Here is a 21,788-nt window from a genome sequence, read left to right on the forward strand (position 1 = left end):
GTGAATCCATTTAGGTGACCACATGGTATCTTCCGATAGATTGAATGACCCATAGAATATCTGTTCGGCTTAATATGAAGGTAGCCTGGAGGGATAAGCTGGTCGATATGACGAGTCTTGGAAGAGTATAAAAAGCCGAAACGGTCTCACTAACACTTGCGTATCAAAGAGTTGACAGGAATTGTTCTTTTGTGTTGTCGTCTATCTTCCTCGATAGTCGAAAGAAGGCCGTTAAGATGCACTTCAATACCGCTATCCTCGTAGCCCTCATCCCTTTCGTCGCCAGCCACGGCCTCATCACTACACCTCCGTCCCGCCCCGTCGGCCCAGCAATCATCGCAAACTGCGGCCCAAAGGTCGAACAAGACATCCGCCTCGACAACACCTCGCATGTCGAAGGCCTGCCCGAACTCGCCGCTAAGGACTCCGCCTACAACGCAGCGAAATGCAAACTCTGGCTATGTAAAGGCCTGCAATTTGCCGACAACCCCGCTGCTAATATTCAGACATGGCAGGCTGGACAAGTAGTGCCGATCAAGGTGTGGCTGCGCATTCCGCATGAGGGAAGCGCAAATGTGAGTATCGTGGAGACGAAGAGTGATAAGATCGTGGGGAGTATGTTGAAAGTTTGGGCGAAGGGGTATGCGCCTGGTCGGAAAGAGACGGATGTGCCGCTTGATCAAAAGGAGTTCAATGTAACTGTGCCCGAGGGGTTAGAGGAGAAGTGTGCGACTGCTGGCGACTGCGTAAGTAGAACGTGTGGGTGTGATGCGCTGGCACTAGCTGATTGATGAAACAGGTTCTTCAGTGGTATTGGTATGGGACGAACGCAAGACAGACGTATGAATCTTGTGTCGACTTCAAAGTTGTGAAGAAGGGTACGAGCGGTGGCAGTTTAGGGCGGATGTTCAGGACATGATATTCTTGTATCTACGCACCGTACTAAGCAGTCTAAGGAGGCTCGTTTCAAGTGGGAGAACTGTAAAGCATCGGGATCTCGAAACGAACATGTTATCCCAGTTCAAGACTCAGCCACACATCATGAGAGATACGCCTTATCAAATGTATATTTTCCTATGTAGAGAATTTCGAAATCTGGTTGTGACTGCAAGGATCTAGTTGCCGAGACTCGCTACACAGATTGAACAATATAGTGCATTCTAAGTTCGCGTGGTCTTGCATACAAGCTTTCCGGATCAATGGCCTTTTTTGAAGGCATCGGCCGAGGAGTGTTTCTGGACAGCATGTTGGGACTTGACCGATGCAGAGAATCTACACAAGCGAAGACATGGAGACAAAAGGACTGACGTACGTGTATGTCTTGTATCTCTCCTCCAAACACAGAAAATCCCTCTGCAGATAGAACCATCAATCGTAGGGCTTGTTCCCAATCAAATGTCGCTGAACTTTAGCCCATAACGACCACCTTCCCCTTCTGCCATTGCGGACGTAGCATGCCACCAGAGTTATCCATGGAAAGGATATTCGAAGACCCACACATTGTTAACCGCAGTAACCCTGACCGTGGCGGTGGCGCTCATGTATTACCTATAGCAGATTAGCAAGAACATCTTACACTCACCTTATCCCTTTGATAGTGCCCATGTGGACACCGTTTGTCCTTCCAACGACAAGCGCCACCTCATAGTAGCTCATCATCAAGATCTTCTTGGCTAGATGAGCTAGAACCCAGACTGAAAGAGTGCCAAGCCGAAACAGAATGATTGAAGAGACAGCTCTCCTCGCCCAGGATATCCGACAACTCCACGTCATGCTCCCGTAGTCCCTCGATAGCCCGCAGCAAATCCTTCTCCACAAAGTCTGCGAAGCAATCGCGACCGGAACCGGCTTGTACGCTCGGTCGAAGGAAGAAGAATTTCAAAGGCGTGCCTAGATCAAGACCCTTCCGCAGCATATCTGTCAAATCGTAGGCAAGCTTAGGGTTCTCATCGATGTCTTGGAGATATGGACGTAGAAGAGATCGAACGCACAGCTGGATCTCGGGAGGATATGTTGGGGTCTGTTGGTGAATGTGAACGAGGAGCGCGTTTAGCCATGAGAGAGGTACGTTGTCGAACGGGAGGTAGATGCGCAGGATCTCAGTGTTGCTGTTCGGTACCGTACTGGGGTGTTTGAGAGTGTCCTTCAAAGGACCTGATGAGTTTGGAAAAGCGTGTTTGGGAGCGGGGACCTTTACAAGACATTCGTACGACAGCTCTTGGACCTTGGGAGATGCCATGATGCCGTGCGACGACATGTTCGCGTTGGTAGTCCGTAGACCAAACAAGGAGCCTCCGGTTGCACTTGACGACGAAGTAGAGAATGGTGTACCTTGTTGTGCTGTCCTAAAGGACCACGTTGAAGTACTAGCGGTGTTGACAGAGCCACTCAAGTCAAGGCGCGGGGCGGCAAAGAAAGAAGCCATGAGGGTGATCTCGATTTTCGGGATTGTTGGGATTGTTGGGAGTGGTGGGTTTGGATAGTAGAGTGTTTGTGGAAAGGCGACGGATATTTATACGCTGCGGGGGGCGCTGATGGACCTGGTGGGGCGGTACTTTGGTGGTGAGAGTGAAAGTGAACGTCAAACGTGGTTTCAGTCTCTAGGCAGCATCCTCGTTGCTGTTCGGGTACTATTGGTTTAGTAACGGTGGTTGAGTTCCAGTGGTTCAGATTGTAACACCATCTCTACGATTGACTCAGAGTCGGGGTGAGCTTTAACCCTCTTCTCTCCCGTGGTGCCTATGTATCCGTGGATTGTAAGAAATTAACCCTAGTTCTCCGGTCCTGCCAAATCAGGGCCTTGTGAAAGGCGATATCGATTGCGCTGAGAGGACGAGGATTAGAGAGCCGACATGGTACACGTACATTCTCATCTACCTTGAAATGCGACAGTATCAGACTGGCACGGCGGCCCTTCGCATGGGAGATGCAGACCCCTCGCTCTACATGAGCAACACACTGACAGACTCAAGACGCTAACTTCCACGTGTTCTACAAGAAAAAAACATGACATCCAGATGGCAGCCTCCGCGTCATTGGCGGCAAAATGGAAGAGAATAGTCGATACAAGGAAACAGTGAGACTATGAAGCGCAACTAAATAATGAACCCTTAGCTACATGATGTGCGGTAGCATAACAGTCTACAGCAAGGTAGACTGTCCATTCCAGTGTTGTTGGTGGACACGAGAGGTTACCATTCAGAAACATGCAAAATAGATGAAGCTGACTGTCATTCGGCCTACGGTGGATGAGGAATAAGCTGGGAGCGTCATGCTTGTCTTGAACCGTGTTGTGCCCGACGAAGGAATCTTCTAGACAAGACCCCTGCGCCTTTTCGTGATGTAGCTGGCATCGAGAATTGAAACTTCAGCCTCAAGTATGAGTCTGTTCCTTATCTTCTCGGCTGCCATCAAGTCGTTATCGGAGGATACTTTGAACTGCGATCATAACGTGGAGTTCTCGCAGTCCCTTTGAGTGCTCCGGGCCGTACATGGCTCTTGACGTTTCTTACAATTGCGACGTAAGCTGTGGGTACCATTTTGGTGACGCTCGAGAATACCAGGGTGTGGAGGGCGTGCAGGCTGCGTCGCAGGGCCTGCAGCTTCATCCTGACCGCTGTCCATGTCTACGAACAGCATCTTCAACTCGCTTCGTTCGCTCGATACCGCGTTGATGAAGGAGCGTGGCGACGCATCTGTCGCGTGAGGTGTTGTCGAAGGCAACGTTGAACGTTGTCACAAGCGAATGTTGAGTCGTAGCTCGGCTATCCACCCGGGGGGTCTGGCCTCATCCGCGACGCCATGAGATGACGTCTTCCCGAAGCAGCGTCACACAAAGCGCGGATCCGTCTCCTCTCCGCAATTCACTATGCTGCCAGCTTTCCCCGCGTTTTGTATGTCATACTGTTCTCTTTCATGCTCTCGATACGGCCTTGATTACTTGTGATCAAAAATCTGTGCAATATGGCTCCAGAAGACAGCTCCGACAGGACGAGCTACGTCTACAACTCACAGCTTGTAAGTTACTGAAACAAACCTAGAGCGCTCTGCTAAGTGTTAATGTCGACAGGACGCATTTACTCTCTATCATATCTCGAACGGAACTGGCCGTAGCCACAGTGTAGTCGGTCCCGGTCTACCAGCTCTCGGTCATGCCTTATCCGGCGCAGCGGGCACCGCGATATCGAAACTCATAACATACCCCCTCGATCTTGTCATCACACGTTTGCAAGTACAACGGCAATTGCAGCACGACGAGAAACCCCTCCACTACAACGGCATCCTCGATGCGATCGAAAAGATTTACGAGAGAGAGGGAGGGCTACAAGCGTTCTACAGCGGAGTAGTACATGAAACGGTCAAGGGCGTAGCGGACAGTTTCTTGTTCTTCCTGGTATACTCGTACGTGAGACAAAAGAGGTTGAATTCACGAGACAATGGGAAAAACTTACCATCGCTGGAAGAGATTGGTGTTGGCATGGTAGCCGGCGCCTTTTCCAAGTTCTTCACGACACCCATCCAGCAGATCGTCACAAGGAAGCAGACATCAGCAATGTTGAAGGGTGCGTCAGGGACTTCAATACCACCCCTTAGCAGCACGGCAGACATTGCGCGCGAGATCAAGCGGGAGAAGGGCCTACAAGGCTTCTGGTCGGGCTATTCGGCGAGCTTGGTCTTGACACTCAATCCTTCCATTACCATGCTTCTACACAAGGTTCTATTACGGCTCTTGGTATCAAGAGCGAACCGAGAAAATCCTGGGGCACGCATCACCTTCCTGCTGGCGGCGATCAGCAAAGCCCTAGCATCAACAGTCACCTACCCGTTTTCCCTTGCCAAAACACGAGCCCAGGTATCTGCGCAAAAGCCGTCAGCAACCGCCGGCGAGACTTCGGAGCAGGAGAAGACAGAGAAGCCACTTGGAGCTAGAATGGCGCGGGCACGACAAGGAACTATCTTCAGTACCATTGTTCGCATTGCGCAGACGGAGGGCTTGTGGGGCCTGTACCAGGGCTTGGGAGCCGAAGTCCTGAAAGGCTTCTTCTCGCACGGGATCACGATGCTAATGAAAGACCGAATCCACACCGCTATCATCAGCTTATATTATTCCGTTCTGGAGTCTCTGCAGAAGTACCCCAGTCCGGGAGAAGTGGCAAAAACTGCTACAGATGGTGTGAAGGACGCATACGAGAGTAGCAAGGAACAAGTTAGTGAAGCTTACGCGAAGGGTGTCGAACTGGCAGGGAATGCGTCAGGTAGAGTCAAAGACGCTGTAGCAGAAGGATCGCAACAGGCTCAAGATCTGGTAGAGAGGGGTAAGGAGCAGGCTAGTGACCTCTACTCTCGAGGCGCCCAAGCAACAGAGACAGCGTCGTCGAGTGCCCAAGACGCCGTACAACGTAGCTCACAGCAGGCCGGGTCTCTCCTGGAGAAAGGCAAGGACCAAGCTAAAGAGGCTTACACGAAAAGTGGGGAGGTAGCAGAGTGGGCTTCATCAACGACTCGAGACGCCGCCGTAGACAGCTCACAGCGGGCTGGCGAGCTATTGGAGAGGGGAAAGGATGCAGCGGGGAACGCAATCGGGCAAGCCAAAGACGGCCTCCTCCAGGCAGATGTTAGAGATATTGATGGCCCTGATACGGGCATCAAGGAATGAACAGAGGCAGCGGATCGATATTGATTGGAGTAGCCAGATTGTACATATACCCCCATTCCCTACTTCATAGTACATATAGTGTTTGGGGGCCTCGCTGGAGAACTGTTCATTATTAGCATGATTGTAGTAATACGGATAGCACACAGAAGCTGATATTTGCCGTTATGATTGTCATGGGATGTCCTGAAACAGCACGTTCATCCATCATGCCAGCGTCCGGATGCGTCTCTGGCGAGGGCGCTCGTCCCCTACGCAACCATGGAAGGTGCCCGCCGCTAGCGTGTCACCAGCCCCATCAACAACGATCGCTATCGACAACACATCACCGCCAACCGCCCTCCAGCGGGGTACTAACTACTAACAAGCACAGGAACAGGAATAGCATCGTTAAGGCGATAGACTGGGAAGAAGGAGTTGGCCGGCAGAATCGGGACGACAGCGGCGCATAATTGCCGTCGGCAGTGAAACAGTCAGAGACCTGGGAGGAAAAGAGGCAGAAGAGGCAGGAGCAACCCACGCGCGGAACCACGCTGCACGACTCACTCTGGCTCTGCGAGCTGTAGACAGAGTACTTTCACCCTCCAGGATATCATTTTCAACGCCCGTCGATTTCACGCCTGCCCAACCGCCGCTGCGCGCCTTCTCCTGAGTTCTGCAGGCGACCAAAGCCGCAATTACTCGTTCACCATGGCAGCAGACGATACCCCTTCTTCGCCCCCAAGTGGTGGATGGAGCAGCACGAAGGAAGAGCTGGCCTACTACAAGTCGCAGTATGAAACGCTCGAAGCCGAGCTGCAGGAGTTCCAGGCCTCTAGCAAGGAGCTGGAGGCAGAACTCGAGCGCGACGTAGAGGAGAGCGAGAAGAGGGAACGCAAGCTTCAAGAGAAGGCAGAACGGCAGGGCTTTGAGGTCGAAGAGTGGAAGGTATGCCGCTAAATCCTGCTGCGCTCGCAGATGCGCAATTTCTAGTGGGGACAGTTACTGATTCTCGACGGTAGACCAAGTACAAGCAAAGCAAGATCGAGGCCAACAATGCACAGAACACGCTGCAGAAGGAAATCACCAGCTTGCGCGACGCACATCGGACCCTCCAAATGAAGCTGCGAGACATTGAAGTACAAAGTGACGATTTCGAACGCCAGGCGCGCAATCAGACATCTTCGCTTGAGGACGTCGAGTCAAAGTACAACGTATCCATCGAGCGGACCGTGATGCTGGAAGAAGAGCTCAAGATTGGTGAACAGGAGCGAGAAGGACTACGAATAGAAACCCAACGCCTACGGGATGAGCTCTCAGATCTAAGGATAGAAGCCGAGATTGTGCAAGAGAAGCTGCGCATAGCAGAAGTCACAATCGAAAGACATCATCAGCGCAAGGTATCCCATCAACTTGCCAGCGATTCATTGCGACCACGCTCACCAGTCTCGGAGGCCTCGACCTCTGCAACGACGCTCTCCTCACCTACAGCCGCCTCGACCCCACCCCACTCGAAATCAGATGCTCTGCGGCCAGACATGACACCGCCATCGCCACCGTTATCCGACGCCCCGCCATCTACACGGCCCGTCCCACAAACACCAATGCCGATGCGCAAGAACTCGATAGCAGCACTTGACACTGCTGCGACGCCCCGGGCTGGGTTGTACCAGTCTCGACCACCGCGCCATTCGAGAGGACCAAGCATATCAGCCGCATCACGACAAAGCACTGGCGTCAGCGGCCGCGGTACACCTTCAATAAGAACAACTGCTCCAGCGCAGCGTGGGCAGCGACCTAGTGTGGGAGGGACTACACCGGCAGGGGGTCTGCCTAGGTCAGGCTCGCTCTACCAGATCCGAGGGCTGATAGGCAAGATGCAGAAGCTCGAGGAACGAGTGTACTCGGCACGATCCAAGCTTCCTGCTCCAACTAGTACCCCACCACGAGCGAGTCCACGTAACGGCAGCGCGATGGGGCAACACATACCGAGCAATATCACACTGAGGAGCAATAGGAAGCGAAGTTCACAAGCCTCGACGGCCTCGTTAGCCAACGGCGGCGGCGGCGGCGAATCTGGTGGTGTAAGCCGCCTCTCATTCGGTATGCGGAGCTCTTCGCGGGAGCCAAGCAACAGCCGACCCAGCAGTCGAGCGTCCCTGTCCTCTCAATCCGGGCTACAAAGACCAGGGAGTAGGAGCAGCACGCGGACACCGCTAGGGCACTATCAAACGTCGTCGATTAGCGGAGTGGAAGGACGGGTACCGCGTCCACGGAGCTCCATGAGCGGCAACTCTATCGGACATGGGCATTCCCAGTCGTTATCCATGTCACTTCGAGAAAGCGAGACGGGCAGCAATAGTGACGGGAGCAACGTGGCCACGCCGTTGGCGCGCAGACTGACGATGGAGAAGTCGGGCATCCCTACACCAAGCGGACTGCCAAGGAGACAGAGCGCGGGGCGGAGAACGAGCGCATCGGTGGTGGATGGTGGCGATATGGGACCGCCTGCACGGCCGCGCAAGATGTCGACATACAATGAGGAGGAGACGTACTAGGGCGGTTGCAGCAGTAAGCGGCGCAAGCTCTTGGATGGCTTTTCATCTTCCTCGGGATATGATTTTACGGCACTATACCTCATGTGATTTTGGAATTTTGGCGCGCGAGCGACGCAGGTACTACTTAGCTTCCGTTGACGGGGTTTGAGCGTTGGGAGCGAGCGGCTGAAGATTATTTTCTGCATTTTTTTGCTTGAATCATTCTGTGCATAGTTTAAGGGTCGGGGCTGGGAGGAGTGTTTGGGGACTCATTACATACTGCTCAATACCATTTCATTTGTCTATGAAGTAATCAAGTAGGCGATTCTCGGCATATGTGGAGCATTCTGGGGTAAGAGTGCACAGGCGTGGTGTTTGTTTGAAAAAATCATACGATTTGGCATGTGATAGATGGCCAAACCACGGTTCGGTCCGCCCCCAATCCTGTCACACGCCCCCAAGACCCTGGAGGGGCACTGGGTCCGATGTAGCTTCGGAATTATACGCCTGCAGCTCGGAACCTAGCTTACACTGCCTATCTTCCTATCTGTGTCTGTTGTTGCGATGCTGTATGCGCGCCAAGCCTGTGAGATGACTGTGTTTGGAGAGGGAGTGAAGCGACTGCGCGACAATTTCTGCAACGGAGACTAGATAGCCGGGCGTAGATATCAGACACTCGTCGTCTATATCCTAAAGCAGTAGACACAATGGTAATACGTTGTACTTTTGTCTGTATATTCCGACCGCGGCCTTCTCTGCGCCTGATTGGCTGTGAGGTGGGGACTCGGACATGTCTTGGTCGGGGGAGGAGGAGGAGAGCCGGGCATCAGCTTGAGCCCATCATGGGGACTGCGACAATGTATTGTGTGGCTTCGCTCTTTCAGGCTGTTTGACTACTATTACTATTATCATCAAAGTGCGAGTGGGGATGCGACGAGTATTGGAGAGTTCAGCGATGCGATAGGGAATGATGGGGAGTACACTACTTGTTGAGGGACGACCCAAGCATCAGAGCGGAGAACAGGTCGGAATGCCGAGATGGGCGGACCAGCGGCAGCTTAAAAGGGTCAATGAGTGCTGATGAGAGAGTGAGGACCTGTCATGGCATTGGGTTGGGTTGCTGGTTGGGGGCTCTCGCAACCCTCAACGAATGCGGAATGGCTCCCAACACAAAATATGTACAGACCCGCATCGCAGGGCCCCAACGCCGCCTTTAGTAGAGCAGACTTGGGACGGACGATGGTTGATGGTTGCGCTTCCTGCTGCTCAACGACAAGGCCAGCTGTCAAGTACTCGAGGCTTCTAGTTGTACAGCTTCAACCACGGTGGTGGGGATTCGGGTTCCGTACGGCTTCCGAGCTGTGTGACGGTGGTGGTGGCCCTGGGGTCGCATAGGACTGACTGGGGGGCGTCATGCTATCTGTGGGCGCAAGGGACTTGTCCCTCTTCGGCATCGTGGGCCCCATGGCCTCAGCTCAACAGACAGCTCTTCGGGAGAGCTTGGGGTATTCCGCTTGGGTTCAAAAAATTTAATACATACAAGCTCCCCTACTCTCCCGACCGCAATTCCCCTTTGCTCTACTTACTCCTCCTCCCTACTCTCTCCCACAAACCTCTCTCTTTCGTTCCCAGGTTCCATTTGGTGTTGTTGTTGCTTTCCTCCCAGCACGGCAATAGACTTTTGGTTGTACTGGTGCTGAGAGCCTTCTTCTCGACATTTTACTAATACTCGCTCTCGCATCTTCCCACGGGCAGACGGCTTTCGACACACACACGCACATCGCCAATTCCAAGCTCTGCCGTCATCGCGGTAGCTCAGATCTACACACCACACTAGAGGCCGCGCTCCAGCTTCCTGACCCGTAGAAAATTGCCCGACTCTCCTCGCCCCGACTTCCCCCCTCTCTCGCCACAACCCGACCATTTCCCTGCATTGCATGGGAATTCCGACAGACACAATGGCCGGAGTTGCACAGAATGGAGTCAATGGGTCTGCTAATGGCGCCCCGAGCTCCTACGCGGCCAGGTACAATCTTGCTCCGCATTTCATCGGCGGAAACCATCTCGCCGCTGCCGCGCCAGGCAAGGTGAAGGACTTCGTGGCAGCGCACGATGGACACACGGTCATTACAAATGTGAGTATAATCCTTGCAGGCACGGTTGGACGTGGTCAGGCATCAGTGGGCTAACTTGGGTGTCATCCCATAGGTGCTTATAGCGAACAACGGTATCGCAGCAGTCAAGGAGATCCGCTCGGTGCGGAAGTGGGCCTACGAGACGTTTGGCGATGAGCGCGCCATTCAGTTCACCGTCATGGCTACGCCCGAGGACCTGCAGGCTAATGCCGAGTACATCCGCATGGCGGACCAGTATGTGGAGGTGAGTGATGCTCTCAAAGAGACTGTGGGGGGAGACGCAGCAGCTAATGAGAAGTGCAGGTACCCGGAGGAACGAACAACAACAACTACGCCAACGTCGAGCTTATTGTCGATGTTGCGGAGCGTATGAACGTCCACGCCGTGTGGGCTGGATGGGGCCACGCCTCTGAAAACCCAAAACTCCCCGAATCGCTCGCTGCCTCGCCCAAGAAGATCGTCTTCATTGGTCCCCCGGGATCTGCCATGCGCTCGCTTGGTGACAAAATCTCCTCCACAATCGTCGCACAACACGCAAAGGTGCCTTGTATTCCGTGGTCGGGCACTGGCGTCGACCAGGTGATTGTCGACGAACATGGCATTGTCACAGTCGAGGACCAGGTCTACGAAAAGGGCTGCACCAAGACGTGGGAAGAGGGCCTAAAGGCCGCTGAAGAGATTGGCTTCCCCGTCATGGTCAAGGCTTCAGAAGGTGGTGGTGGCAAGGGTATCCGAAAGGTCGACCGCAAGGAGGACTTTGAGCAGCTATACAAGGCGGCTGCGTCAGAAATCCCTGGATCGCCAATCTTCATCATGAAGCTGGCGGGCAGCGCGCGGCATTTGGAGGTCCAGCTGCTGGCCGACGAATATGGCAACAACATCTCCCTATTCGGGCGTGACTGCTCGGTGCAGCGACGCCATCAGAAGATCATCGAGGAGGCACCGGTAACAGTTGCTGGCTCGAAGACCTTCCAAGAGATGGAGAGGGCGGCCGTCTCGCTCGGAAGACTTGTTGGATACGTCTCAGCGGGTACCGTCGAGTATCTATACTCCCACGCTGACGACAAGTTCTACTTCCTCGAGCTGAACCCCCGTCTGCAGGTCGAGCATCCCACCACTGAAATGGTGTCGGGCGTGAACCTCCCAGCCGCCCAGCTCCAGATTGCCATGGGTCTCCCATTGCACCGTGTCAAGGACATTCGATTGCTATATGGCGCAGATCCGCACACCAGCTCCACAATCGACTTCGAGTTCTCCACCGAGGGTAGTGTTCAAAACCAGCGACGACCGACCCCCAAGGGCCACTGCACGGCCTGCCGTATCACCTCTGAAGATCCCGACGAGGGCTTCAAGCCATCTGGTGGTACTATCCACGATCTGAACTTCAGGAGTAGTTCCAATGTCTGGGGTTACTTCTCCGTTAGCTCCGCTGGTGGTATTCACAGCTTTTCCGACTCGCAGTTCGGTCACATTTTCGCTTACGGCGAGAATCGACAAGCGTCGCGGAAACACATGGTGGTTGCGCTCAAGGAACTGAGTATTCGCGGTGACTTCCGAACCACTGTTGAATACCTCATTAAGCTACTCGAGACGCCTGCTTTCGAAGACAACACAATCACAACGGGCTGGCTTGACGAGCTCATCTCCAAAAAGCTGACTGCAGAGCGACCAGATCCCTTGATTGCGGTTGTTTGCGGTGCTGTCACCAAGGCTCACGTTGCAAGCGAAGCCTGCATCAGCGAGTACAAGACTAGCTTGGAGAAGGGTCAAGTTCCTTCCAAGGACGTCCTCAAGACTGTCTTCCCCATTGACTTCATCTATGAAGGCTACCGCTACAAATTCACTGCAACGAGGTCAACGATTGACAGCTTCACACTCTTCATCAACGGGTCCAAGTGCGCCGTTGGCGTTAGGGCTCTTGCTGATGGTGGCCTTTTGATCCTACTGAGCGGAAAGTCGCACAATGTTTACTGGAAGGAGGAGGTGGGTGCTACCCGTCTCTCCGTCGACGGCAAGACATGCCTCCTGGAGCAGGAGAACGACCCAACTCAGCTCCGAACACCATCTCCCGGCAAGCTCGTCAGATTCTTAGTTGAGAATGGCGATCATGTTGGCAAAGGCCAGCCTTTTGCCGAGGTGGAGGTTATGAAGATGTACATGCCCTTGATCGCACAGGAGGCCGGTATGGTCAACCTGATCAAGCAACCAGGAGCCACTCTCGAGGCTGGCGACATCCTCGGTGTCTTGGCTCTTGACGACCCGTCCAAGGTTAAATCGGCTCAGAATTATCTTGGCCTCCTCCCTGACCTCGGTGCTCCGCAAATCATGGGTGGCAAACCCCCCCAGAGATTTGTCCATCTCTCTAGCATCCTCCAGAATATCCTCCAAGGGTTCGACAATCAGGTCATCATGCAGAGCACTCTCAAGGAACTAGTCGACGTTCTTCGAGACTCTGAACTGCCCTACGGCGAGTGGAATGCTCAGGCCTCTGCTCTCCACGCGCGTATGCCACAGAAGCTGGATACCACCTTCTCCCAAATTGTCGACAAGGCTCACAGCCGCAGCCTTGACTTCCCCAGTAAGGCACTCGCCAAGGCTTTCCAAAAGTTCCTTGACGAGAACGTCGCCAAGGGTGATGCTGAGCTGCTCAAGTCTGCGTTGCAACCTCTGGTTGACGTCATTGCCCGTTACTCTGAAGGTCTGAAGGCCCACGAGTATAACGTCATGATCAAGTTCTTGGATATGTACTGGACTGTTGAACACCTCTTCTCGTCTCGCACTTCGCGCGATGAGGAGGTTATTCTCAAACTTCGTGATGAGAATCGCGACAACATTACCAGCGTTGTACACACTGTCCTTTCGCACACCAGAGTCAGTGCGAAGAACAACCTCGTGATCGCCATTCTAGATCTCTACCGACCTAACAAGCCCGGCGTTGGAAACATCGCGAAATACTTCAAGGGCACCCTCAAGAAGCTCACTGAGCTGGAGTCGAGGCAGACTGCCAAGGTATCTCTCAAGGCTCGTGAGGTCCTTATTCAGTGTGCTATGCCATCTCTCGAGGAGCGCACGGCCCAGATGGAGCACATTTTGCGTTCCGCTGTTGTGGAGTCGCGCTACGGCGAGAGCGGATGGGACCACCGTGAGCCCAACTTTGAAGTAATCAAGGAAGTCGTTGACTCAAGATACACCGTCTTTGACGTCCTGACCCAGTTCTTCGTACACCAGGACCCGTGGGTTGCTCTTGCTGCCCTGGAGGTGTACACTCGTCGAGCTTATCGTGCGTACCAGCTCCAGAACATTGATTATCATAACGAGGGTGATCAGCAATGTCTGCTTTCCTGGGACTTCATCCTGCGCAAGGTTGGCGAGGCAGAGTACGGCCTTGCCGTGGAGCCCTCAGAGCCGGGTACGCCCAGCACTCCCGGGTTTGAGCGACCTCCTCGTATTCAGTCACTCAGTGACATGACCGCCTGGCAGAATCGTTTCGACGGTGAACCCTCTAGAAAAGGTGTCGTCGTTCCGGTCGAGTATCTCGATGACGCAGACGAGCTGATTGGCAAGGCCCTGGATTTATTCCCTGCCATCGGCGCCTCCAAGAAGAGCGGTATTAGCCTCAAGGAAGGCCTTACCATGAAGCGTACTCCGACCTCCGGTACCAGCGAGTTCAAGCACTCGGATGAGCTCACCGGTGTACTGAACGTTGCTGTCCGTGACATTGAGAGCGTTGATGATGCGGAGATTTTGGAGCGCATCTTGCCCATCATCCAAGAGTACAAGGACGAGCTTCTCGTTCGTCGCATTCGTCGCATCTCTTTCATCTGCGGCCACAAGGACGGCACCTATCCCGGTTACTACACTTTCCGCGGGCCCAGCTACGAGGAGGATGCCAGCATTCGTCACGTTGAACCCGCTCTTGCCTTCCAGCTTGAACTTGGTCGTCTTTCCAAGTTTGACATCAAGCCTGTCTTCACGGAGAATCGCAACATCCACATTTACGAGGCTGTTGGTAAGGGCGCTGAGAGCGACAAGCGTTACTTCTTGAGGGCTGTAGTCCGGTCTGGTCGTCTTCGTGAGGAGATCCCTACCGCGGAATACATGGTGTCTGAGACCGATCGTTTGATGACCGACATTCTCGATGCTCTTGAGATTGTTGGCACTTCGCAGGCTGACATGAACCACATTTTCATCAACTTCTCTCACGTCTTCCCACTTGACCCAGCCGAAGTCGAGGAGGCCATTGGTGGCTTCTTGGAACGTTTTGGTCGACGACTTTGGCGTCTACGTGTTACAGGCGCTGAGATCCGCATCATTGTCACCGATCCTCAGACTGGCATTCCTTACCCGCTCCGTGTCATCATCACTAACACTTCCGGATATGTTATCCAAGTCGAAATGTACGCCGAGCGCAAGTCTGAGAAGGCTGGCAAGTGGCTGTTCCATAGCATTGGTGGAACCACCAAGATCGGCGCGCTTCACCTCCAACCCGTCTCAACACCCTACCCGACCAAGGGTGCTCTCCAGCCGAAGAGGTATAAGGCTCATCTTATGGGTACCCAGTACGTCTACGACTTCCCCGAGCTCTTCCGGCAAGCCACCGAGAACAGCTGGGTTACGGCTATTGCGAAACACTCCTTCCTCCGCGATAGACAACCAGACAAGGGAGATTGCCTCGAGTCCTATGAGCTGGTGCTCGATGACACCGACAACCTAGCTGAGGTCAACCGCGATCCTGGACATAACACCATTGGTATGGTTGGCTGGATCGTCACTGCTCGCACACCTGAGTACCCTCGTGGCCGACGCTTCATCATCATTGCGAACGACATTACCTACAAGATTGGTTCCTTTGGTCCACAAGAAGACAACTTCTTCCACAAGTGCTCTGAACTCGCACGTAAGCTAGGTATCCCCCGGGTATACCTCTCTGCCAACTCTGGTGCTCGTATCGGTCTGGCTGAGGAGCTAATCCCGCACTTCTCGGTCGCGTGGAAGAATATCAACAAACCTGAGGCTGGCTTTGACTACCTGTACCTTACGCCTGAGAAGTACGAGCACTTTGTCGATGGAAAGCGCAACGATGTCATCTGCGAGAAGGTCGAGGCTGATGGCGAGAAGCGCTACAAGATCACAACCGTCATCGGTGCTGAGGACGGTCTTGGTGTGGAGTCGCTACGTGGCTCTGGCCTGATCGCTGGTGAGACATCGCGGGCTTATGAGGACATTTTCACCATTACCTTGGTCACCTGCCGTTCCGTTGGTACGTATTTCATTTTGAACATGATATTTATTTATTGTTGCTAACCATGCACAGGTATCGGTGCCTACTTGGTCCGCCTTGGTCAGCGTGCTATTCAGATCGAAGGTCAGCCGATCATCCTCACAGGTGCCCAGGCCATCAACAAGTTGCTTGGTCGCGAAGTTTACACCTCCAACCTTCAGCTTGGTGGCACCCAGATCATGTACAGGAACGGAGTCTCGCACATGACTGCCGAAGATGACTTCGAAGGTGTCTGCAAGATCGTCAAGTGGATGTCTTATGTGCCTGATAAGAAGAACAACCCAGTACCCATCTCGCCGACCGCCGACTCATGGGACCGCGATGTGACCTACTACCCTCCTGGCAAGTCTGCATACGATGTCAGGAACCTCATTAGTGGATTGGAGGATGAAGATGGTTTCCAGTCTGGTCTATTCGATCGCGGATCGTTCGAAGAATCCCTCGGTGGTTGGGCCAAGACTGTCGTCGTTGGTCGCGCTCGTCTCGGTGGGATCCCCGTGGGTGTCATCGGCGTTGAGACTCGCTCGGTTGAGAATGTCACACCTGCTGATCCTGCCAATCCCGACTCCATCGAGCAGGTCACCTCAGAAGCAGGCGGTGTGTGGTACCCCAACTCTGCTTTCAAGACTGCCCAAGCCATCAACGATTTCAACCACGGTGAGCAACTGCCACTCATGATCCTTGCCAACTGGCGTGGTTTCTCTGGCGGTCAGCGCGACATGTACAACGAAGTCCTCAAGTACGGCTCTTACATTGTCGACGCTCTCGTCAAGTTCGAACAGCCTGTATTCGTCTACATTCCTCCATATGGCGAGCTCCGTGGTGGATCTTGGGTCGTCGTTGATCCCACTATCAACCCTCAGTTCATGGAGATGTACGCCGATGAGGACTCGCGCGGTGGTGTCTTAGAGCCTGAAGGTATCGTTGGCATCAAGTACCGCAAGGAACGTCAACTCGACACCATGGCTCGCAATGATCCTACCTACGGTGCTCTCAAGCGCAAGCTGAACGACCCAGCGACACCGCAGAACCAGCTTCAGAGCATCAAGGCCGAGATGAACGAGCGCGAGAAGCTTCTGCTTCCCATTTATGGCCAGATTGCTGTCCAGTTCGCTGACCTTCATGACCGTGCTGGCCGCATGAAGGCCAAGGACGTCATCCGACAAGCACTCCGCTGGCAAAACGCTCGCCGCTTCTTCTACTGGCGCCTCCGCCGTCGTCTCAACGAAGAGTACATCCTCAAGCGCTTCGCTGCTGCTGCCGCCCCCTCATCTCGGGACACAGCCAAGGTCGATCCCATCACACGTGCCCGCGGTCTCGAGGACTTGAAGCATGTGTCGAAGATTCCGAACTGGGAGAACGACGACAAGAGCGCCGCAGAGTGGTACGAGGAAAACAGGACACTCATTAGCGAGCGCGTCGAGAAGCTCAGGACTGATGGCATCGCACAAGAGATTGCGTCGCTCATGAGGAAGGACAAGGCAGGTGGCATCAAGGGAGTGATGAACATGCTCAGTACCCTTGAGACAGCTGATAAGGAGGAAGTGCTGAAGATGTTGAGCCGGGCGTAGGTTCACGGAAAGATTAGAACGAGCACAGGACTTTGATCAGACACAAGTGTCTCAGTGGCCAAATCTCCAACCTTACGATGACGACAACGTACGGCGAAGGAAAGGATGGGAAATGGGGGGTTGTGTAAAATATGGGTAGATGCGCGATTGTTTGATTCACTTCGATGCCAAGGCATTCGTTGGTGTTTATGTGTAGTTCTTTTTAGCGTTGCTATTGCACGGTCTTGTAATCCACTTCAACACTGTAGTAGAATAGTGTACATGAGGAGAGTGGAGGTATTGGGAGGTACCTTCATTTTCTTCTCAGTGTATCAATCAAATTCTGAAAGCTACCCGTCTCATACCAAAGGAGCAGTACCTACATGCCCCTTTCCAACGGTATCGCCGAGCAGCATGCGATAATCTTGTCAAATCGCTCCGATACAGTTTGCGCTTGCCGATGCAGGAGACATGGCTTGCCGATCTGCGGATGCCCGGTGGAGGTTTGCGGGGTCTGGATAGCTTCAACATACGTCACCTGAGCGCACGCACCACCCTCATGTATCCACATGACCGCGAAAGCAAAAATTCGAGCCCCAAAACAAGCTTTGAACACTATCCATCTCATTACTCTTTGACGAGTTCCAAAATCCCAATTGACTACTCCCGGTACACTCCGACACACTACCCAAAAACCAAGAAGAGTCTGCCCACTGCAAGAAGTAAAGAAAATGGTTTATACGATTGTCGTGCATCTGTACGCCAAGGAAGACGCGGAGAGCATCAGCAAGCTCAGCGCGAAACTGGTAGAAGCAAGCCAAGTCTACAGCAAAGACCAGGAAACGCTCAGTTGGTTCGTGATGCAAGACGTGTCGGATAAGCGCAAATTCACCATTGTCGAGCGGTACTTGCAGGAGTCTGTAAGTTTTGTAAATAATCTCGTGATGCGTTGAGCGAAGCTGATGACATGTCGTCGCAGAGCCAGAAATACCACTTGGAGAACCCTTACTGGAAGACGTTTGATCCCTATGTGCTTCCTCTGCTGGAGAAGCCGATGGATTTGAGGAGGTTGGAGGAGCTGGATACGACTGTTGCGAGTGCTGGGGCGCATTACCATGAGGATGCTGTTAGGCAGGAGACTAGTGTGGGGACTATGTATCAGGGGGCTGCGTGAGGAGGGGGGTGGAGATGGAGACTTGGGAAAGGGAACTTTGTGTGTATATATGAGAAGCGGGGGTATCTAACTATTATGCCTTACGGTTTCAACGGTAAACTCCAAGGGCCAGGAGTGAAAAACTAAGTTGGCATTTCTTGATTTCATGCCCACTTATGGTGTGATGATATGAAGACAGGTATATCCTTGGTGATACATGACGGCCGTACTAAGGCTACCGCCAATGGTATAATTGTACAATCTTGGGGATGTTACATTGTGATATCCATTTCCTCGATTCGTTACTCGTACCTATTTTTCTAAACCCCATTGCTCGTGATTCTTTGTCCAAAAAAGGACAACAATACTCCCGACGCCTGACTATACTCCATGATTTCACAAAAGAATCCCGAGCTGAACCAACCGAATTAAGATCCACAGTACACGAGAGTGCCAAGGTCTAGACTCTTGTGACAGTGGTTACTCTTGATTATACAGTGAGTATTTCATGCTGGGGTCGTCCTGCGTCTGTTGGGTATGTTGCTGACGTTGGTACATGTTCATGTCAAAGAAGTCCATGTTGAACTGGCCTTCAGATGTCGGATCTGCCCATAGTTTCTGCATGTCGACGATGGGCGCACCTTGGTCAAAGCTCGTAACGAATGGATGACCAAAGACCTGGGGCAACTGTACTGGATCCGGCGCAAAGGATTGATATACGCCAGATTGTTCGTCGGAGAGTGGATCCGTTGTTTGCGGTTGAAAGAGGCGCGGATCGAGTGCTGCCGGGTTCCCTATCGGACTGTTGGAAAAGTCTGGCGCCTGCCATGGCGCTTGCTGCGTCTGTTTCCTCGATTTGTGGAAATCTTGGGAAGGTTGACCTTGTAGAGGGGAACCGATTTCGTCGGCAAGTAGTTCATTGGCTTGAGAATGCAGGGACGGAGCACATGTTTTCAAGATCCTCCAAACAACCTGAAGTGCACGTGCGGCAACTGGATCCTTGACCTGCATAACACGCAGGCAGCTGAGGAGCTTTTTGATAGATGCAACTAAATCTGGCTTGTCGTTCGTTAAGTTCTTGCCTTCGTAGGCCATCTCTAAAAGTAGCACAGCCATAGACTGCATGACTAGCGGCAGGATTAGTGTCCAGATGCGATTTCAATGTATTGTGGCACTCACTAATGTGAATCACTGTCCACCATGGTCCTGACGAGTAGATAAAATCTGCGTCCGGCTGGTCAGGCAATAATTTCGTCAGTTCTCGTGCAGCCTCTACACAAGCCTCAGCTGCCTGGGAATTGAAATCTACAGAGCGGTTGCTCTCATTTTCAATACGTCGTTCGAGCCGACATAGACAGGGTCGCGTGATGAGTATTTTCGTGCTCCAGTAGGATATTCTGAGCAAAAATCGCTCGCGTTCGTCGTCCAGTTGTTGTGGGTGTCCGGGTCCAAGGATTTGTGGTAAGGATTCCTTTTTCCACTCTTCAAGCTCAGCAAGGAGCCCCGTGATTTTGGTTTGAACGGACTACAAGGCGCAAATTAGTATGGGCCCTAGGTAAGCGTTTGAAATTTGGTGAGGCTTTAGTGGGCCTTGTGGCGGGTGGAACTATTGAAGACAAAAGCTTTGCGACACCTCAGTCGCAGAAGCCTACGGTCGAAGTGGCTGACGCGTGAACTTACCTGCCAAGAACTAGCAGCTGTCCGGGGTGAGTATAGGCTCACAAGCACCTTTTGTGAAATCAATGTCATATTGACATGAATGACAAAATAAGAAGCTTGAGGCCCAGCTCGACTGCCTGATGCTGAACTGCCACTACTCGTAGGGCTCTGCGGAGAGATGTAATCCGTACGTATGCGTGATGCGCGTCTCGTGCTGCTACTATTTGTGTCTCGCTCAGTAGATGCCGATTGTGGGAGAGACACCGTGCAATCTTCGATGGCGATGACGGGAGGTCGCCCCGTTATAGAGCTTACAAGACACTCGATTGCGTGTAAGCTCCACCAAGTGTTTTGCATCAACTCCTTCCTCATGCCATTTGCCGAACGATCTTCATTCCGTAGATGGAGGCCGAGTGCTAGGGCAAGTCGCATTGAAGTTCCTATCACGATCCACGCCCTGCTGACGTGACCAATGACCAGAAAGTAAAATGAGAGGAGGCCGGTCTTGACATTGTAAGTTAGTTAGTGTAGCTTAGTGCTTCGACGAGGGTACTCACGGCTTGAACAAGGCTCAAATCGGGTCCTGATATCATCATAATCGTGTTTTTCAAGCCCAGAAGATGCACTGCCCGTGTCATGTACACTAAATGATCGCGAGTGTCCCCTCTCCACCCGGCACCCGTGAGGTGAGAGTATTTTGCAGCGATTGCGAATAGCAAATTCATAATTGCGCGCCATTTTTCAGGGATCTGGAACGGTCGATTCAGCCTCAAGGAATCGAGGTATCTCCGGAATTGGTCCTCGAAGTTCGTGGGCAGAAGCGGAAATGAACTATGAACGGTGCGCATGTAACAATTGAAGAGGTGCTCTGCGGTTTCGGGATCTGGGACTTCGTATGGATCGACCGCAATATCAACTTCAATGTCGTCGCTATCAAGGTAAAATGTCGCATCGGTGATGTATCGCATAGATCCTTGGGTTGCGTTTTGCCTTCGCTCGTGAAGGGCATCAGATCGTTGGTTCGCAGCACCTTGACTTGCTCCTGGGGGCCCAAATCGCTGGCGGACTGGGTCGGTATTGCCGCTCTCTGCTTGACGCTGAACACTTCGTAGCCATTGAATCTCAGAATTCTGGCCTATGTATCCCGTCTCCCTGGACTCGCGAGTTCGCAGCAAATCCTCGTTGAGGTTATCAAGATCCTCGTTAGATCCTACCGAAGCGGTTACGTATGCTTCACCACCATAATGTCCACTCTCTGCTGTTTCTTCCTCGTTGCGAGAGGATTCGTCCCGGGGTCTCTTTCCTAAGGAATGTTCGGTCACAAGCGGTATATGGGTGAGCAGATCGTCTTCGGCCTGCGAACAAGAGTACGTCAATGCACGGTTCCATTTGACCACAGCAAGCGCCATAATATTTAGTGGAACCTACCTCTTCTATAGCATCGTGAATTTTCTTCTGGTCATCCTCCCCCACGCGCTCGCTCAGGTCCCTGAGAAGTGAAACAAAAGTCTGGTTTAGTTGTGTGGCCTCTCTCAGACGATCCCGCCGAGCTTGCTCGTATACGCAGTTCGAGTTACTTATCTGGCAATTTGTGCAACATGGTAGATCACCCGAACACCTTACCTCTATCACAAGGTCAGCAAAAGAGCACAATAATGGGAGACGAATATAAGTACTTCTCCTCCGACAGGTTTTACAGGCTCTCGGTCTAATCACTCCTGTTAGTGTCATATGTAGATGTTTGATGTTGAAGACTTGCACTCGGTCCTCTTTGCTCTTGTCACTCGCTCTCGATGGCGGCAACGGTCCACGGTCGAGCTTAGGAATGGCGACTTTGCCAC

At 52.8% G+C, this 21,788-nt stretch overlaps 7 protein-coding genes across 7 annotated transcripts; 5 read left to right on the forward strand and 2 right to left on the reverse strand.

Annotated features, from left to right (window-relative positions):
- Window positions 1-236: 236 nt before the first annotated feature.
- Window positions 237-919, forward strand: K460DRAFT_279500 (uncharacterized protein; the record flags this gene model as incomplete). The annotated part of the gene is made up of 2 exons (XM_040928332.1): window positions 237-746; window positions 800-919. 2 exons carry the CDS (start codon window positions 237-239, stop codon window positions 917-919), a joined length of 630 nt encoding a protein of 209 aa, XP_040791688.1.
- Window positions 920-1,642: 723 nt separating this feature from the next.
- Window positions 1,643-2,425, reverse strand: K460DRAFT_394029 (uncharacterized protein; the record flags this gene model as incomplete). The annotated part of the gene is made up of 1 exon (XM_040935966.1): window positions 1,643-2,425. The coding sequence occupies one exon, from the start codon at window positions 2,423-2,425 to the stop codon at window positions 1,643-1,645; it is 783 nt and encodes a 260-aa protein (XP_040791689.1).
- A 1,396-nt stretch (window positions 2,426-3,821) lies between these two features.
- On the forward strand, window positions 3,822-5,820 carry K460DRAFT_415551 (mitochondrial carrier). Its single transcript, XM_040937741.1, has 2 exons — window positions 3,822-4,017; window positions 4,070-5,820. The coding sequence occupies exons 1-2, from the start codon at window positions 3,964-3,966 to the stop codon at window positions 5,654-5,656; spliced, it is 1,641 nt and encodes a 546-aa protein (XP_040791690.1). The 5' UTR covers window positions 3,822-3,963; the 3' UTR covers window positions 5,657-5,820.
- A 240-nt stretch (window positions 5,821-6,060) lies between these two features.
- Window positions 6,061-8,504, forward strand: K460DRAFT_304964 (uncharacterized protein). The gene is made up of 2 exons (XM_040929991.1): window positions 6,061-6,580; window positions 6,655-8,504. Exons 1-2 carry the CDS (start codon window positions 6,344-6,346, stop codon window positions 8,188-8,190), a joined length of 1,773 nt encoding a protein of 590 aa, XP_040791691.1. The 5' UTR covers window positions 6,061-6,343; the 3' UTR covers window positions 8,191-8,504.
- A 1,162-nt stretch (window positions 8,505-9,666) lies between these two features.
- Window positions 9,667-17,551, forward strand: K460DRAFT_304965 (uncharacterized protein). The gene is made up of 4 exons (XM_040929992.1): window positions 9,667-10,304; window positions 10,378-10,548; window positions 10,608-15,564; window positions 15,619-17,551. The coding sequence occupies exons 1-4, from the start codon at window positions 10,107-10,109 to the stop codon at window positions 17,154-17,156; spliced, it is 6,864 nt and encodes a 2,287-aa protein (XP_040791692.1). The 5' UTR covers window positions 9,667-10,106; the 3' UTR covers window positions 17,157-17,551.
- Window positions 17,552-17,721: 170 nt separating this feature from the next.
- K460DRAFT_330797 (uncharacterized protein) lies at window positions 17,722-18,698 on the forward strand. The gene is made up of 2 exons (XM_040930786.1): window positions 17,722-18,055; window positions 18,115-18,698. Exons 1-2 carry the CDS (start codon window positions 17,867-17,869, stop codon window positions 18,307-18,309), a joined length of 384 nt encoding a protein of 127 aa, XP_040791693.1. The 5' UTR covers window positions 17,722-17,866; the 3' UTR covers window positions 18,310-18,698.
- Window positions 18,699-18,768: 70 nt separating this feature from the next.
- Window positions 18,769-21,678, reverse strand: K460DRAFT_280163 (uncharacterized protein; the record flags this gene model as incomplete). Its single annotated transcript, XM_040928388.1, has 6 exons — window positions 18,769-19,415; window positions 19,468-19,813; window positions 19,969-20,451; window positions 20,505-21,302; window positions 21,376-21,572; window positions 21,624-21,678. 6 exons carry the CDS (start codon window positions 21,676-21,678, stop codon window positions 18,769-18,771), a joined length of 2,526 nt encoding a protein of 841 aa, XP_040791694.1.
- Between the last annotated feature and the right edge of the window lie 110 nt (window positions 21,679-21,788).

The sequence above is a fragment of the Cucurbitaria berberidis genome (genome assembly GCF_010015615.1).
Source record: "Cucurbitaria berberidis CBS 394.84 unplaced genomic scaffold K460scaffold_2, whole genome shotgun sequence".
Lineage (NCBI taxonomy): Eukaryota > Fungi > Ascomycota > Dothideomycetes > Pleosporales > Cucurbitariaceae > Cucurbitaria > Cucurbitaria berberidis.

Excerpts from the sequence above, each read along its gene's own strand:
- K460DRAFT_304965 (XM_040929992.1), top strand. The coding sequence starts at position 10,107 with ATGGGAATTCCGACAGACACAATGGCCGGAGTTGCACAGAATGGAGTC. Across the intron at positions 10,549-10,607 it reads TGGCGGACCAGTATGTGGAG|GTACCCGGAGGAACGAACAA; the intron begins GTGAGTGATGCT and ends TGAGAAGTGCAG. Across the intron at positions 15,565-15,618 it reads GGTCACCTGCCGTTCCGTTG|GTATCGGTGCCTACTTGGTC; the intron begins GTACGTATTTCA and ends AACCATGCACAG.
- K460DRAFT_330797 (XM_040930786.1), top strand. The coding sequence starts at position 17,867 with ATGGTTTATACGATTGTCGTGCATCTGTACGCCAAGGAAGACGCGGAG. Across the intron at positions 18,056-18,114 it reads AGCGGTACTTGCAGGAGTCT|AGCCAGAAATACCACTTGGA; the intron begins GTAAGTTTTGTA and ends ATGTCGTCGCAG.
- K460DRAFT_304964 (XM_040929991.1), top strand. The coding sequence starts at position 6,344 with ATGGCAGCAGACGATACCCCTTCTTCGCCCCCAAGTGGTGGATGGAGC. Across the intron at positions 6,581-6,654 it reads TTGAGGTCGAAGAGTGGAAG|ACCAAGTACAAGCAAAGCAA; the intron begins GTATGCCGCTAA and ends TCTCGACGGTAG.
- K460DRAFT_415551 (XM_040937741.1), top strand. The coding sequence starts at position 3,964 with ATGGCTCCAGAAGACAGCTCCGACAGGACGAGCTACGTCTACAACTCA. Across the intron at positions 4,018-4,069 it reads ACGTCTACAACTCACAGCTT|GACGCATTTACTCTCTATCA; the intron begins GTAAGTTACTGA and ends TAATGTCGACAG.